This window comes from Haliotis asinina, chromosome 14, assembly GCF_037392515.1.
Source record: "Haliotis asinina isolate JCU_RB_2024 chromosome 14, JCU_Hal_asi_v2, whole genome shotgun sequence".
Lineage (NCBI taxonomy): Eukaryota > Metazoa > Mollusca > Gastropoda > Lepetellida > Haliotidae > Haliotis > Haliotis asinina.
Genome location: NC_090293.1, coordinates 45,984,344 through 46,003,338, shown reverse-complemented (window position 1 = coordinate 46,003,338; position 18,995 = coordinate 45,984,344). Strand labels below are relative to the sequence as shown.

The 18,995-nt window shown below is 39.7% G+C and overlaps 2 protein-coding genes across 2 annotated transcripts; one reads left to right on the top strand and one right to left on the bottom strand.

Moving 5' to 3' along the window:
• Positions 1–2,472: 2,472 nt before the first annotated feature.
• Positions 2,473–10,939, top strand: LOC137262257 (hemicentin-1-like). Its single transcript, XM_067800063.1, has 6 exons — positions 2,473–2,570; positions 5,244–5,324; positions 5,904–5,935; positions 6,359–6,547; positions 9,425–9,613; positions 10,436–10,939. The coding sequence occupies exons 1-6, from the start codon at positions 2,497–2,499 to the stop codon at positions 10,774–10,776; spliced, it is 906 nt and encodes a 301-aa protein (XP_067656164.1). The 5' UTR covers positions 2,473–2,496; the 3' UTR covers positions 10,777–10,939.
• Positions 10,940–11,644: 705 nt separating this feature from the next.
• Positions 11,645–18,286, bottom strand: LOC137262115 (sulfotransferase 6B1-like). The gene is made up of 6 exons (XM_067799894.1): positions 18,212–18,286; positions 15,715–15,890; positions 15,016–15,336; positions 13,771–13,871; positions 13,232–13,394; positions 11,645–12,698 (listed from the first exon to the last, which is right to left on the bottom strand). The coding sequence occupies exons 2-6, from the start codon at positions 15,875–15,877 to the stop codon at positions 12,589–12,591; spliced, it is 858 nt and encodes a 285-aa protein (XP_067655995.1). The 5' UTR covers positions 15,878–15,890; positions 18,212–18,286; the 3' UTR covers positions 11,645–12,588.
• Positions 18,287–18,995: the final 709 nt, after the last annotated feature.

Below are 18,995 nucleotides of genomic sequence, written 5' to 3'. Positions count from 1 at the left end.
TTCAGTTTATTTTCAGTTTCTTATCTCTTTGGGTTATTTAATTCAGCAACAAGACAAATGTTTTAAACTTCATCCTGCAGTTAGGTTCTTGAGATGCATTTTAGTTGGTATTCAGGTATAAGACAAAATACTATACATGTCAACTTCTTGTTTATTGATTACACAGCGTCTTCCGACTTAATCCACAGTAACAACACCATATCTACTTTTGTCTATTCAATTTTTTATATCTTAAAATCTGCTGTTTATTGTATGTACATGCTAAAAAATCATCACTCTGGCATGTACATTAATATACTCATGGAAACAAATAAGGGAACACACGAGAGTACAATTTTTCCTTTATTTATTACCAGAGTTTCACCCACAATGCAATGCATACCTTGTGAAGAAACCTGGAAAATAATACAGGAACACGTGTACTTACACGCATTCCCTTATTTGTTTCCATGAGTATATATATCTCCTGTGTAACTGTTAGTATCCACCCGACGAAGGGGCAAGGAATAGCCCAGAAACGTTCTGTAACAATAAAGAAGAAGTTGACATCCATAACATTTTGTCATTTTTCACCCTGCAAGCAAAATATAACTGCTGTAACCATAAATCTTGTTTTTGTTTATGTTGGAAAGTAAATGTGTAGACTTGGCATTGCTAACTGCCAACATCATCATGTTAGCAGGTAATAAATACAATTTTCATTAAAAAATCATCTACTCGTGTTACGCACTGAAATACCGCATGAAAGAAGTTAGTGCGGACACCGATTCTATCCCGCCTGGATTACTGAAACACCTTAGTTTTTGTCATCTCTTCGTAGTCGTCAGAAATTCGAGAACAAAGCTGCACGTATAATCACTCTCACCAGTCGATGCTGTCACATCTCTCCGTTTCTGAACTCTCTACACTGGCTCAGTATTAGTGAAAGGATTGTGAATTCAAATTCTCTGCCTTACCTATCAGTCTATTTGCTGCTTAGGACCTTCTGACACATTACTCTAAGGAAAGAACCACTGAGCAAAATCTAAAATCGTTTGGCGCAAGAACATTTTCATACGCTGCAGATTCTCTGTGGAACTCTCCCAGTCAAATCATCTCTTTGCTAAGGTACGTTCACAGCACGACTTACGACTCATCTATGTCTCCGCTAAAAGGAACAATCATCCATAACTTTATGTGCATGTAGTTTAAGTTGAGTCCTGGAAGCGCTTTGAGCATATCTCTGCCTCGGAAGGTGCTATATAATTGCCTGTCATTATTATTATAAATATATGTATTTACATACTATTAAAAAAGTAGGGGATTTTGCAAGTAGACCACTAGCCAATGTCAAAGTCTAAAAAAGTAGTATGTATCCATAAAGATGAACCATTTACAAAGGAAGGAGATTTGTATAGCATTTCTGGGTTATTCTGTAAAGCTCTATCTCCTTTTCACTTCTAATACCTTCTTGTCCACATCTGTCATCTCTAGTTGCAGGAATCTATACTGTCTATGTACATACCAAGGAGAGGGCATTCTAAGTTGGAGAACTTCTTCCTAATCCTTTTCTCTGTGAATAAAATATGTCTAAACCAAGGAACGAGATAATTTGTCACATTTTCCCTTAATTTCTCTTCATCATCTGTTTTCTCGTTCGCTTTATCATTTCCAGTTTAGCAGTCTTGTAAATCCACTGTCCCTTACTTGTTTTTGAATGGTATTGTATATTTACCATCTAAATCAGATATATGTAAGTATATCAACATTTGCTCGGTGATAGTGGTATTACAAGCTGTAAATGACGATTGTGAAAGTTTAATCAGCACAAATTTACTGTTTACCAAGATTGTGTGATTGAAATATGTGACACATTTCAAACTAAGTTAAAAACGACATTCCGTTTGTCTTCTCGGAACTAGCTATGACGTGAAAAACAGGATGTTTCTCGATGTCTGTTTATTTCTCTTTCTCCTATTACATTTCACGCTAAAACAGTTGATGACATCAGGAGAAATGAACCATGGGTTTTACCCCAAACAAATTAAACATGAATATGTACTCGTATACCTGTGACTGAAATGTGTGCCTTTGTCCCATGGAACATGTCAGAAAATGTTTGTTTGGAAGTAATATTCATGTAACGGCCAATATCGCCACTTATCTTTATCATATTACTGGGATCGTCTTTGTGTAATGTTGGGTTCAACAGAGCGAGGAACATGATTGGCCCACAGTCATGTATGAGTCCATTACCATAACGCTATTATGCCTCCGCGTTGGTGCGAAATGAAAACATTATGGCGGTCGGGATGGCCGATGATCAACACCTTTCGAAATAAATCTCCCTATCAAAGGCAAAATAGAGAGCATGATACGTACCTCTCGTGCGAAATGTAGACATTTGTCAGAAGCACATGAGTTCGAAGAATTCAATACTCTGTTTTGTAATTATCTCGTCTATAAATGGACAGTTTGCAATGCGAGAGATAGGTACATTTGTGAAAGCCTTTCACAATGAGGGACATCGTCGCAGTGTCGGTCGTGCTCTTGGTGGCTGTTGCAGTCGGTAGTATCTCCGCTGCAGACAGGTATGTTGTTTTTTACATCAGTCTTTCATGGAATTGTTTCTGTGTAAGTGAGTGAATGTTGTTTTACGCCGTACTCGCAGTGTTGAAGCTGTGCCAGGCTATCGAGTGTCCGTAAACGAGTCACGCGTACTAGTGAGAATTGAGTCATGCTTATGGTGAGGGATAAATTATAGTCAGAATTCTCCAGTATAAAACGTCAAGGCCAGAAATTAACCAGTCTCGGGTATCCACCGAAACGCATTCTTTTAGCTATGAAAGGCAAAAGAACGGCGAAAATTCAGCAATGGCATGCTTTTAAGCGAAAAGCGGTTCGGCACAGTAGCCTGATGGTTAAACCAAATGCTCGTCAAGATTAATACCCGAGTTCGATTCCCCACATTGACACAATGTGTGAAGTCTGTATCTTGTGCCTACTCCATGATATTGCTGAAAAAAGACCAAACTCAATCACTCACTCACTCACCCACTCATTCACTCACAGCACAAACCAGTTTCGGAATGAGTGGAATATCCAAATGATTTGAACTGCTTTCTAGACTGGGCTATTTGTAGTTATTGGGGGAGAAAGGGTGTTATAATTTGTCAAAGTGCCTACACTGGCACTTTGTGCCTTTGTGTAGGCTCATTGTGAGGACACCTGAAATTGTTAAAAGTATTATGCTCTGCGATTAGTCGAACCTATTCAACAGAAAATTCCGTACTGACTGATGTAGACTGTGGCAGTTAATTATCTCAACCTACACTTTAGACCCCTACACCCCTCGTCACCATTCCTCAAGCGCAAGTTGTGTTCTCAGAATAAAAAAAAACCCCAAAAAAACCAAAAAACCCAAAACAACAAAACAAACAAAACCTATCCTGACGAATATCATTAATCGGCAATCATTGTCCACAATGTGGACTGACCTTTCATGACTTCTCAACATGTACGATGTTTAACCTTTGCTGTAACATTTGAATGTACCTATTCACAACTGCAATAAGACTCACATGTGTATATGTTTTGTAGAATAAATGTACTTACTCTTGTAACTAAGCTTATATCATCCTTTCGTAGAACCAATGTATTTACCATGGAGAACATTACTACTCATGGCTTCGGACCCGTGAAGGTCCAGGGGTAGGTCTTCAGCAACCCATGTTTACCATACTAGGCGACTGTGCTTGTGAGAGGCGACTAAAGGGATCGGGTGGTCAGGCTCGCTGACTTGGTTGCCACATGTCATCGGTTCCCAATTACGCAGATCGATGCTCATGTTGTTGATCACTGGATTGTCTGGTCCAGACTCTATTATTTACAGACCGCCGCCATATAGCTGGAATATTGCTGAGTGCGGCGTAAAACTAAACTCACTCACTTACTCACTCATGGCTTCGACTGAGATGCCGCGACTCCCTATGTTATCTATGTATATAATGAATTACCTACTTCGTGTCAACACTACTACTCCACGGGTCCCATGATTTGCCAATATGTACAACCCTATATCATATCATTATAAAAAGAATGTATTATCTCTATGAACACTACTACTTACAGTAGTGGTAAATGTAGTGCCATGACTTATCAACCAGCATAGCTGTACGGAAATGCGCTGTAGAACGAATGACCATTCTCCTTATGAATTAAACTATTTCTCACAGTATTGACTATGACAACAGGATTTACCAATACACACAAATGCATATCGTATTCTGTGAAATTTTGACTCAATGAATGTACATAATTGTCAATAAAAATATTGAAAAAAATGCAGCATAACCAAACATTAAAAGGCCAGTTTCGTTATATCGATGCCTGGTCTAGAGTCTAGAGCTGAGTCTGCAAGTCTCGATATTTCTTCTTCTTGTATTAGTCTACCTGTGACCAGGAGTCATATGATTGAAATCATACTTGGTCAGCACGGTCTTGATGACACTGATGAACTGGCAACTCTGCATATTAGGATGGGGTGTCTTGATGGTGTTGTCGAGTTTGTGGTTCCATCCTTCAAGGTGGTTTGTTATATGGGAGTCCTGGGTGTCAGATTGGGCCTGTGTCTGACGATCTTACATCTGAGCCCACTACTCAGTCACATAGTCCGCAAACATATCAATGACGATTGCTTCTGATGGTCGATCTGCTAAACCCCGAATCCATACATCGTCTAGTCTATCTAGTCTGCACGTCTGATGATTCTGTTGACTTCTGAAAGCTCATTCAAGGCATCAGTGTGTTAATCCCTTGCAACAACACCACGGCCTTTGGCAAGGCGGGAAGACACCTTACGAAAGCGTGTTACTGCCCTGTTAGTCTAATGATTTCAGGATCTCTAACGTATCTCTGTTAGAAATCCACGTTTATGTTCAAAACAATATTTGCATATTCAAAATATATTTACCAGGTCTGATCTCTGTTTAAACCAATCTGGAACTTGTTTATTCAAGAAGATTGTGCCTCGTATTAAAACAAATGCTTTGGACAACCTGAAACAGATAAGTTCCAAAGAAGTTGAAAGGCTTGAAGCCTGATTGAACGTCAAAAAGACAAATAGACAATCATTCAATGTTTATCCGATATGCCGAAACAGTAATTATAGTGGTTTTATTCAGGATTCACTCACAGAAGGTACAGTTGTTTTTGCCAGATTCTCTTTCGGCAGGGCGTTAACCCTAAGTCACTTTTTCATACAGGTGTTCATACCTGCAGTACTACCTGGAGGCGTACAGGACCAGGTGTGGCTGGTACAGCTGGGGCAGGTGCTGGAGCTACAGGTAACTCGTCGTCGTCGTCATCATCATCATCATCGTCGTCGTCGTCGTCATTATCGTCGTCACTTAATGTCATCTTCAGTTTGTAATGTCCTCTCTAATATTGAAGAACCTATCACTCTATGCTGAAAACTTGATATCACTTGGGAGAACTTGGAAGAACTTGTAAGAACTTGGTATTTCTTAGGAGAACTTGGTACTATGTTGAGTCACCCGCACTGTTTGGGGACTCGTGTGTTAGCTGTAAGTTGTTTGTTTTAACAAGAAAATGACATCAACATATACATGAATATTCTTATCAAAGAAACGGGTAACACTGATTCATATAGGTAGTTTATCTAGCATTATCTGAAATGTTAGGGTTTTATATTGTAATACATCACAATCACAAACACACAACATCAAACGAGCAAACAAAAAGAGATAAAATGCTTCAAGGATTTGTGACAATGAAACACAAATATCAATCATTGTAAGCCGAAATATCGCATTGATAAGGGACTTTTTTAACGTGTTCATGTATAATCGATCATGGTGAAGAATATGAAACATGCCAATGTTGAAAGGTTGCATCCTTTTCAGGTACAAGACGGAGGTGCGCTACAAGGACTGTAGTAAGTCTCACGTAACATTTGTTTGACGAATATTTTCATGCTGAAACTCCTGAATAATCGGGCTAGAATTGGTTTTCAAGACCCATGATGGCTGACACATGCCATCGTATCCCTGTTGCGTAGGTCGAAGCTCATGATGTTGGTCACCCTTTTGTCTGGTTAAGACTCGGATTATTTACAGACCGTCGTTTTACAGCTGAGACATTGCTGAGAGAGGCGTTAAACAACAGACGAATCAATTTTGTGCATATAATGTATTTCTTTGAAACATTAAAATTTCATTTTTTATAATATAATGAAAATATTCGACATAAGTTTAAAATATGTAAAAAAAATACAATTAATATATACATAGAAATGGACCATTAGCATAGCTAAGCACGGTAAGGAAAACGACATGCATGGTACAACGTTTATTTGCAGCCCATGGGCAGTGGTCATCGTGGTCAGCTACAAGCGAGACGCAGTGCTCGGTGTCATGTGGAGGGGGTGAAAAGGAGATCACTATGGACCGCACCTGTACCGCCCCGGTCCCCAGGAATGGGGGACGCCAGTGTTCGGGAGAGTGCCGTAAAGTAGACGTCGTCGACTGTAACGAACAACCTTGCCCTAGTGAGTACACGTCGTCCACGTTCGGACGACGTCATACTTTCTGTTTTATCCTACGCGTGAGGGTCCGTTTTATCGTACCCATGAAGGTCAAGTTCATAAAATCGACATGCCTTGTGTCTATGACACTGGTGAAAACACATAATGTTTCTCTATGTCTTTCTCATTTCTTTCTCATATTGACCCGTGAAGGTCCCGGGATAGAATAGGTCTTCAGCAACCCATGCTTGCCATAAAAGGCGACTGTGCTTGTCGTAAGGCGACTAACGGGATTGTATGGTCAGGCTTGCTGACTTGGTTTGACACTGATCTTCGCTTCCCAGTTGTGCAGATCGATGCAAAGCTAAAGTCACTCTTTCACTCATTGTTTAATCGAAATATTATATAAAATTCCCTAGAATCAGAAACTAAGCACTGAAACATGTTTTCGCATGAATATAAAACGCCAGTGCAAAAGAATACCCAGTTTTCACTATCATCAGAAATCAGGAAAAAATATTCGTGAACATTTTATGAATTGATGTGTGAAAGTCAGGTGTTCAGGAACTACTGCCATTTTCAATGTTAGGGTTTCAACAACCATGTTTTTATGCAAAGCGTTTGAGTGATGTATTCTTCCGGTAGAACAGGATTATGTGTTTCGTAAACAAATGCTCCTGAAGGCGCATTCTTTTGCTCTTCACATCTATTTGTGCGCCTATAGTTAAATTACAGTGTTCTACTGTTGACATTCAAGATTCTCAAATTGTTACTATTGCATTACTACTGAATGTTATTACTGTATTCTGCCAGTGCCACAAATATTTGGAGTGGGTGAGACGATTTGAAAACACACCATTGTGGATTAAAATTTCGGATATCATTACTCACTCGCACAACCGTGGTAGGGTTATTCAGGTCTATCCAGGCGATGTTCAAGAACACGTCCTTTCATATGTCTATAGGAATCTGTCATGGCAAGAGATATTAAGTTTTAACGGAATATAAATTACAAATATTATACTAATTGAGTTATCTATTTATTGACTCACCGTTTAAAAAGAAAATTCCTCTCTTACAAGACAATTCAGTTTGGAAATAACTTTAAAATTGATAGTGTGCTCCGGTACAGTGGCGCTGTAAAAAAAAGCAAAAAAGAGAAGAAAAAAAATTACAAAATAAATATATATTAAAAGTAAATAAATAAAAAACAACCCCCAAAACAATCAAACGAACAAAAAAAATTAAAAAATATAAAAGATAAAAAACCAGAAACAAAAGCAAAACAAAAAAACCAGAAACAAAAACAAATACAAAACAAAAACTCTGGACTGGGATGTCGGGCAGTGGTTTTGTTTCTACCCCTGCCTTTCTTTCTGTACATCCAAGACAACTCGGGTACTTATATCGAAAGGTTATATTACAGTGCACCTGCTTACCTCGTGGTTATTATCAGAATGGCCGCTGTAATTACCATAATAAACCATATTCACGGGTCGTGATAGCTGAAGTAAATGTTTGCAACGTGGAAAGGAGAAAATTGATATCTTCATATGTAAATTGATATATCTCCTAAACACTTATATTTTCACATTATAACTTGAATAGGCGTTTAGGTTTGAAGGTTAATACATCTACACACATCTGTATCAGACATTGAAATATGTATATTTGTTTATATGTTTCTAGACATAAGGGCGGTGGGGTAGCTTAGTGGTTAAAGCGTTGGGTTGTCACGCCGAGAGCCGGGTTCGATTCCTTTCATGGGTACAACGTGTGAAGCCCATTTCTTGTGTCCCACGCCGTGACACTGCTGGAATATTGCTAAAAGTGGGGTAAAAGTAAACTCACTCACTCACATAATATGAAACTTCAGTCAAAAAGAATACTGCAGTGTTCGCGTTAACGCAGAAACCTGCGTTTCTTTGCTAAAAAATAATGAAAAAAACGCAAAAAAGTATTTTGCGTGCATATTTTGGACGCATAGATTCTGATCTACTTAAAGGGGCGCTGATGCGGAGCAATTTCCGTGGACTGGTTTAAACTTTTATTATTGTTTTCTCTCCCGTGAGTACCCGGATGATATCCCAGAATTCGTGACTGGTTCGTGACCTCTGCTGCGCAGCCCATGTACGCAATTGATCTTCTTAATCTTAAGAGTATCTTAGAATAGCAACATATACAAATCAATGAATTTTGAAATGTTTCAGGATTCTGATGTGAAATGACTCGCAAAAGATTTGAAGTACATATTTATAATTTTATTTTTGCACGCCCTTGTACAAAACCATTCTTGACCATGCCCAGAATCTTTTTCCATTTGGTGAAGGGATGAAAAATCACTGGTGACATAAGGTGTTTGCGAAAAGGGAAATTTTAACAAAATTACACATCATTTAAGTATACATTTTAAACGAGAGCCCTCAATATTTTCTTCCGCCTCTTGAAATGGGTGAACTGATCTGACTTCTTTCACTCTTACACTTGAACACGTGGAGAAAATCAAGTCACGTTCTTTCTTTCTCTACTTTTATTGAACATTGTTTTCGAAGCTGATCTATATCAGGCTTCAATTTATTACCAAATGATGTAATTTTTTTAAAAATTCTTAAAAACGTCGCTCATTTATTCAAAAACATTTTGAATTTGGGGCAGGAGATGAGAAGAGCATGAACAATATGGATGAAACAATATGGATCTCCGACTTGTGTTATTACTGGCCGGTGGGTTAGCCAATTGGTTAAGGCGTTTGCTCGTCAAGGCGACGACCTGGGTTCGATTCTCCACATGTGTGAAGGCCATTTTGGCGTCCCTTGCCCTGATATTGTTGGAATATTGCTAAAGGCGGCGTAAAAACCACGTCCCTAGTGTTATCACTGCTATCTTTTTGTCGCATTCAAGTTGACGGTGGGTGGTCGGCCTGGGGGGCGTGGAAGGGTGGAGACTGTTCGGCCATGTGTGGAGGAGGGACTATGAACCAGCACCGGAAGAGGACCTGCACCAACCCCGTGCCTCAGTTTGGTGGCGCTGGCTGCAGCGGTAACGACAGGGAGAACGGAACAACTGAATGTAACACAGACGAATGCGGCGGTGAGCAACATTTACGTCGACATATATTTTGATGGCTTTCTTATCAAGGGATCACAGGTTGCCAGTTGTCTTTGACGCCCAATGTATTGTGGAGACTTGCGTTCCTTGAAACACCAGAAATTTATACGTGTGATTGTGGGTTCGAATCCAAATGTCTGAGACCTGCTAAACTTTGGGTTTTCCCCTCACGAATGTGACGTGAAGTGATGTAACTTGAATGCAGTAAAAATGGGGTTAAAACCCAACTCACTCACTGATTTATGTGCATTAAAAATATTTTTGAAGACTAATGAGGTAAAGCATTACACAGAAGTAAAATTGGAAGTGATAACATTCGCCTATTATGTAGCTGCGACTGCCGTTATTGGGTTAACTTATCCAGATAGTTGGGCGCGGAGTGGTCTAGTATTTAAAACATAAGCTCGTTATAGCGAAGATCTGGTCTAGTATTTAAAACATAAGCTCGTTATAGCGAAGATCTGGCTTGGGCTTCGTATGCGGGTTTAGTGCAAATCGCCGCTCAGTTGCAGATTCTTGATGCAAATGCATAAAATCGGTGATTTACAATATGATTAGCTCGTCTGACAAAACATCCGCTTGCAAAGTTTGAGATCGATTGGATCATTGGATGAAGAGAAATTTCCAAACGCCGGGTCCACATGCATTTCTTGCCAAACTATATCTACACATCAATACGTCAACGTATTCTCAATTTTCAAAATTATAATATTGTGAATAATTAATACACATATTTTAACTGATTGTCTCTTATGAAAAGTTCACATGTAATTTACTTTCTATAAAATCACACAATATTTCCAGATCGTTGTCCCCCTGGGGTAGTCAAGTTCCACCCTCACGTCACTGACAGTACGCGATACTACCAATGCGACAACGGAGTCGCTGTCCGCAGGCCATGCGCGCCTGGCACCATATTCGACACGAGCATCAACGGTTGTAGCTTCACCGCTACTGCACCGCCCATCCCTCCCGTCACTAGCTGTGACCCCTCGCTGGGGATGTTCCAGCGTCACCCCCGGGACTGCTCTAGCTTCGTCATATGCGTGGACGGCGGTCGTGTGTACCAGCAGGAATGTCCAGCTGACATGAAGTGGAACAACGACATCCAAACCTGCGACTACGCTCACAACGTCGACTGCTAGGTCGGTCTCCAGAATGAACCCACGACTCGACTTCAAGCCGAAGACCTTCGTTAAGCTTTCATCGATTTTTAAACTATTGATTATGTTCATAAATATCAGCTTCAAAATATATAATTCTTTTATTGTGATTCTTCTGTATCAATATCAATAAAATAACAACACATATTGTCAGCGTTATGTGTTCCTGAAAACAAATGGTTGGTTGATTTTTATGCGCGTAGCAATATTCCAGCTATATGGCTGCGGTCTGTAAATAATCGCGGCTGGACCAGACAATCAAGTGATCAAATGCAGGGACATCGATCTACGCAACTGGGATGCGAAATAGACGCTGGTCTGCTAGTCCGTTGCTAATAAATATCCAGTCGGGCCAAAAAATCTAGACAGTCACAGGTACGGCTGTCTAGTGAATTTTCATGACGTCCTTTTGAAAAAATATATATATATATATATATGTATGTATGTGTGTGTGTGTGTGTGTGTGTGTGTGTGTGTGTGTGTGTGTGTGTGTGTGTGTGTGTGTGTGTGTGTGTGTATCGATCTCTCCAACTTGTTAAGTTGTAATACACTTTTCATTCATGCAAGATTAAGGCCTGGAAAATGTTAATCAAATTAGCAGCTTAATGATGAAACCAGTCTCATTAAAAATATCTTATTCTCATTTATTTTTTGTAATATTTATTTACTTTCTACATCCAAACTGCCGGGTCGCGAATTATTTTGTGGGCTGGTAACTTTCAGGCATAGTTAGAGCGACTGGCCAGCAAAATTTGGAAACTTTGTCGGTCACTGATGCGGTGACGTCTCAACCAAGTCAGCGATCTTGAACACGCGGGTTGAGAACAAATGCATTATTAGAATCAGTGTGTAATTATTAAATATATATTTATCTTTCACTGAAAAGATATACAGTAACTACAATATGCAATGACGAATGACAGACAACCATTTAGACCAGTCAAATTAGTCATTTGTTTACCCCCATGGTTAAAACAAAGACAGTTGAAAGTTGTCTATAATTACTACTATGCATACAGCAATACTTTCATTTCTGCTGAAAATCGCAACAATTATAAAATCATTGATAAATAACCCAAAATTATTTCACAAAATCCACGAATGGCTGAAAGAATTCTCTGGGGCGGTAAACTACCACTCATTCTTTTCTTCCATAATTGCTCACCAACTTTCATCTTCGATTTAAGATGCACAGCATTGATAAAGCGTTTGACTTTTTGTCAGTGAATAGTTTACATGAACAGTTAGCAATTAAGTTCAGCAACTTCCTTTCTGTGCAGCTTACATGGATGGTTGGTAAAGAATATATTTCTTGCCACAAACCTTTCTTTTGAGTCACACATGAATAAAAACGTATAAAATTATCTTTTTAAGCACAAAAAGGGGCTACAATTCCGAAATGTGTATTTCTTTTCTTTCCAAAAATTTATAATAATCAACAATCTTGAGATATATTCACATTTTTGCTAAGTTGATTGGCCTAATTGCCAACACAGTACAGTGTTTGCATCTCAGGTCAACATGAACAATCTCGAGTAACAACACATTCTCTTGAAGTCAATATAATGCTTTCTAGTGAAAGTCCTCGTCATGACGTTCCAGCCTCGAATACTCACACGAGGTACTAGCGTACAAAGGCCACTCCTAATTGGTCGTGATAGTGCTGAAGTCGGTGTTAAACATACCTAATAAAGGACACAAGAATGGGTACTCAGCACTTGCTTAACGTCAAAGCTGTGCTGGCGTATTGTACAGGCGTCTCCGCAGCATCGACGTAGCACCGCCAAAATACATCTACAAGTACCATTCATAAAATTTGGAATGCTTCATTTTCTGTGCGTAAATGTCATTGAAGTATTTCGTCTGGGCATCGGTGAACCAGTTCTTCCAGTCGCCAGTGATTCCTGTAATTGTAAGAGAAATATTGATTGAGAGCGAGAGAGTTTGACGTAAGAGAGAGATGTTTTTGAGACAATTTTGAACATTATTTTACATATTGTTAAATTCACACATAGATGTTAGTTACAGTCAATACTGATTGTTACTGTCGGATGAATCAAAGACGTAAAGATGAAATACATTTATACTGCATGACCACAATTACAGCATGATTAGGTAACTGCAATGTTGCGACTGTCCAATCAGAACCGTGCACCGCGATCACCAAGAATTTCACAGATTTTCAACTGGCCATACATACATGAGACTGGGCTGCCATCCAAGACTTATCCTACAATAACGACGGCTGAGTAGCCTTGCTGCTCAAGCGTTGGCTCGTCACGCTGAAGACCCAGCTTCACTTCCCCACATGGCTACGATGTGTGAAGCCCATTTCTGGTGTCTCCGTCCTGAGTGAGCATGAAATATTGCTAAACGTGGCTTAAAACATACTCCTTCTCACTCACGCACTATGCAGGCAACAGGAACTTCACCGTACCTTTTCTGTAGTGGATGACGTCACCATCACGTTTCTCAGCATTATCTCCCTTTGCCCTCTTCATATTCGTGAAGTCGGATTGTACAGCTATGTCCTGGACAAGCTGATCCGTACAGTCTATATTTAGAAATTCCGAAATGTTTTTGATCACACGGACGGGATCCTGAAATAACCCAAACTCTAAGAAATAAGTGACTCAAGTTGCAATTATAAACCTAGTTGTTATAAATATAAAGGTGAGACATCATTAACAGCACCGGTATGGACGAGGAAAGGGTTCGGTCGCTTAGAGTTCTAAAATAAAAGTAAACGATCTGCTGGGCGTAAAACGTAAGCTACTTGATATATTCAGATATATCATCAAGTATTCGGAGAACAAGCTAAATAATGCCAGCAGTAGCATCACTGCACCATGTAGGGACTATAAAAACACCAGCACGAACAACAGGACCAAACCAAACCGAAAAAAAACCCCCAAAAACAAAAACACACACACAAAAAAAACAAAAAACACACACACGTCGTCGTCATCATCATACCTGTTTTGTCTCCTCGTATCTGACTATCAACACCGGGTGGCCCGACTCATGAATCAGTTTCTCCCAGGAGAGAACATCGTCAAACCAGGAGCCCCAGGCAACTACAACACATTGTAAAAAGGCATGGTCTTATTCTACTTTGTTACTTTGTTAGGGATAATCACATATCATGCCATTCCATTTAGACATTATACGTTGTTCACTTGTCACAAGGGGTACATCAATATCTACAATTTTATGTATGTTATGAGTTGCTCACTGGTCCCGAGTAGACATGGGTTGATGTATCCTGGATGGTTGTATATGTTCCCTGAGCCAGAAGGGAGCATAAACAGACATCAAGTGTATATCAACTCGTGGGGCTCAGGGTACAGTAAACAATGTATTTATCTTACCGAACGCCTCAGTGCTAATTTTGAACTGTATGATTTTGAACTGTTTGAATTCGCTAACCTACAGAATGTTATCTCTTTCAAATTATATCCCGGCACTTCTGATCAAACTTCTAGGCACAGGCCAAAATGGCTTACTTCTGAACGACACTTCTGAATCGAACAAATACCGGGAAAGTGACATTCGGAATATGCTTTCTGATCATGAAATCTCGAAAAGGTACGCTAGGAGGTATTCTGAGCTAAAACCATCGGAATGGGCGGATCCAGGGGGTTCGAAACCACTCCTCAATTCCTGAATGCGCCCATGATCGGGTATCTCTCTCATCAATAGAAGAGACTTTCCACAGTCCGTGGGCATTACTGTAAACAAATCTCGCCCTTCAACATTTCCTTTGTTCATTTTTCCAATTTCTAGTAGTCGGGAAACCACCCGTGTGGAACAAGTACCAGCAAGTGAAAGCTAATCTCTGATTTGCACTTGCTGACTTCTTACTCGTCATTTCAGTAGTCGGTCCGAATGGCTGCAGGTCGTGACGTCTAACTCTGGATTGTCAGATGAAGGCTCGATTATTCATAGACCATCTCCCAATAGCTGGGGCGAGAAGTTCCGGGTTGGAATTGATCTTCAGCCACCCATGCTTGTCGTAAGAAGCGACTAATGAGACTGCGTGCTCAGGCTCGCTGACGTGATTGACACATGTCACCGTATCCGATTCTATATATCAATGCTCAGGTGGTCTATCACAGGACTGTCAGGCGAAGCCTTATTTATTCACAGAGTATTGCCATACAGTTGGAATATTGTTCAGTGTGGCGTTAATCTAATAATCAAACAAAGAGATCAACACACCTTTTCCTTCTGCTGCAGCTACCAGGTATTCATCAAATCCCATCATTGTGCCTTTCACTTCATAGTTAGAAGTTAGAACAAATCGAGACACTATGACGTCCCTGGGGTCTCGCATCAAATAGATAATCTTAGTTTTCTTCTTCCGCACTTGTGCTGGCAGCAAGTGAAACTGGACATGTGTGTTGAGAATCCTTGGTGAAGGGAGACAACTCAGGACCTCTTCCGGTTGCACTTCTAGAGTCTGAGAGTCCTTTTCGTGAGGACTAACTTCCGCTTTTCCTCTTAGCAACATACGGACCAATTCAAATGTTAGATGTGTTCCTGAAAATATATTTAACCCACATCAAACTTTGATTTCGACATCCTAATTGTCACAAAACTACTTTTAGATGATGGATTTGTTCCCATGCTATCACACATAACTCGCCAACAAACACCCACAGGCTCCTATGGATTAACTGAGTCAGACTAGCTATACTTCGGGATTACTTCCCACAAAAAGTGCTTACTTGATATTACTGGAATACTAGTCAACGGGTGTTAACCTCACTCCTGCTGTAATCTGTTGCTTTTAGTCGAACACCATGAAGATATATGATCAGTATGACAAGATTCTGGTAACTATTAATGCCTTGTACCCTAGATTCATATAGGCTAGAATAAGTATAAGCTGTGGTTTAATGGAGTTTCCATGGATACCTGATCTTGCGTGACCACACAACAGCACATCGTCGTCACGGATGTTGACGTCGGCAATGTTCTTCAACGTTTCCCAATTGAAATCGGGAGGAAAATATGTTCCATCTACGTCCAGGAGAGTGTAGGGGTTTCCTTTGCAGTCCAATAACTTTGTCAAAGGCATCGTCACCTTGTACCTGAGATACCAACGATAGTTAATCACATTTGATTGCTGGGGTAGATGCAGCCATTAAAGTACTATATCTAAAGTCACGTAATGTATTTCTCTTAAAAATACTATCAACACTCAGGGAAGCTACCATATAGTTTCATCGAAAAACTACGTATTTTGATTAAATGTTAAATAAAAATGTTCGGATGAATTAACGTTGCATTAAATCAACTCCCCCACCCTCTACGGTTCGAACATTATTTCAAACTAACCTGTTACAGTTATGTCCCTTGGGGCGCTTTTATGAATTTCCTACACACAACTTGAAACCAGTTCGGCAAACATCAATATCAAGCTGAAATGAGTTCACAGTCATATGCCAGTATATATGCCAAAGACTACAATGTAGTCGAAAATGTGTGATTTTTCCTGTATTATATGATGAACAGTATTTCAATATAAAATTACAGGCTGGCAACAAGTGAACGTGTAAATGTGTCATATACATACACAGAAAATAAACCTGTGAATATCCGTGTTAGAACTGGTGTTCGAGTTGTATAAGTAATGATCTCCCGATCTCCTTAGCACCTCTTACTTATACTACTGTTAGTAAGAGGTGCTAAGGAGATCGGGGATCAAGTTTGCTGACTTTGCTGACACATGATATCGTATCTCATTTGCATAGATCGGGACACCATGAAGGTAAATCTCCTCTCTCGAACACCTGGTGCCATAACTTCTTTTAGCAGTCAATTCATATATTTTTCACCACTGCACTGCCGTAAAATGCAAAAAATCGAGCCTGATTATTCTCTGGCGTTCAGCTTAGAAATACCAACAACAAAATAAATTATAGCTGTTTGAAATGTAGAACCAGCAGAATTCTATGCCTTTCTCCTAATATACACCCTTCCCAAACACTTTTTATTTTTAAATATCTTTATAAAATCAAATGTCATGTATACTGACTTTCAATGAACATTTGAATATTTGTATCACACAGCAGTTTCTGAATGTGTATGTTCATTGTACCAATACATTATGCCCACATGGGCGCAATATGTGAAGGTGACCCTCGCCGTGAATATTGCTGGAATATTGCTGAAAGCGGCGTAAAACCACACACAGTCACTCACTACTTACGATATCATATATCAACATGCATGTTTGGGGATCATTGTATATGCACATACTACGTATACTAGGACTCAGCATTTGAATTGCTCAGCTATACTCGTGCCTTGAATCATCTTTGAAATGTGTCCGGATATCTGTGTGATATACACATGCTTTGGGAAATAAAAATACATAAAACATATATTATTAAAGGTAATGGGTTCCTTTGCAGATAGCATCTGGAAGAAAGGTGTTTGCATAAAATGTCAGTTAACTTAGTCTCAGTCTTATTCGTTTCACTCTTCTTCTGAGTCTAACAAACTCTAGTAGGAGGTCGCGTCAGGTAACCCCCCGAAGGCGAGACGGCCGAACGGATTTAACCAATCAGACAACGGCTGCTGTTTAGGGTTTGGCAGAAAAACTCCCCAGTCACTGATATTGATCCCTCAACAAACGAAATTCCGCAAAAGCACAGATATTCCCCCTGAAGTATATACACCTAGGGCTTTCTGATGGCATATTTACCATTAGCTAATATTTCCGCAAGCTGACATCCTCGAATATTGACGAAAGCGCTATTTTCAGCGACTGCTGACTCACCGTTGACAGTGTTGTAGCATGCACCATGTGCATGACCCCGAAGAGACAAATAGGAGAATATTTCTCTACCGTGTATTACTATCACAGGCTCAAGGGCATTCGGAATCGTTCGGCTACAAACCTTTTCGAGGTAAAGGTTCAAAGGATATGAGCGAATGACTACTTTCGCGATTTGGTAAGCTGTGTTCTGATTGGTCAGTCTCAAGGCTATCTGACTCGACCTCCTACTTGGGTTTGTTGGACTCAGTGTGTAACGAATAATACTGAGACTAAGTTTATTTAGATTGCATAAAATGTCGTCTTGTTGTTGATAAGTTGCAAGTTGTTATCTCGATTTCTTAGATTATAGAAAGAGGGTTCTGAAATAAGTGTGCTTTAGTAATTTGGTGACAAGCTAAGCTTAATTTTATAAAACATAGAACCAACCTTATTCATCATCAACACATCGTGAATATGACATGTTCCATGTTGTTCACAAGTTAGTAGGAAGAGGATAGGCACATTGCAATGCCTTTGTGTTAGGTATTTATACTGGGGGCGATGAATATATAAATATGTGGCTGCTCCAAAACAAAACGTTCCCTGAATAGTGACAACGTCCCTTCTCTCAATACAAGTACTACTCACCTCTTCAGAGGATATCCATACACTGGCTGCCACACACAAAGTCAGCTCCCCATGTGAGCATGAATATCTATGAGTGACCCTTGAGCCTGTGTTAGTCCTACATAGTAAACAATGTAAATTACTAGTCACAGGCGAATCATTAGCATACATTAGCATACATTAACATACATTATAGCCTTTGGCTAATTCTTGCTATGCTTGTGATTTTAGAGCCCTGCGCGTTGACATATTGTTTTTAATATGAGAGGTGTTTTTGCTTAATGTGTTTTTCTTTTTTTGTCTGTTTTCCCCAAATGTAAGCGCATTAATCGGGCAGGATGTTAAAATAGATGTTGACAACTGTTAACTAACATTTACTTAAGACAGGCATAACTGAAGCATGTCAAAACATATTTTTAAAAGACATTTCCTTTCTTCCACTGTTTCAGTCGGTTTGAATATTGTCTGGTCTGAAGTCGCTGTTTAGAGTTGCTTCCCTTGCTCTCACGAAACACCTATCATTCTGGGTTGAATCTCGGTCGGTCCAGATTAAGGTTCTTCGTTCGTGAGTCGTATCTGAGACCCACATCGCAATTACACTTTGAAACCTGCGTTTAACCCAACTCACTCACTCACTCACTCACTTCATTCGTGCAGTCGAATATATAAACAACGACTTTCAGCACAAATGTGAGCGAGGGTGAAAAGTGAAATAAAAGATATCTGACCATAATTAGTCTCATAAGAATACAGTTACCATTTACTGAACCCACATATGCTAAACCAGGAAATACGCGAACAATGT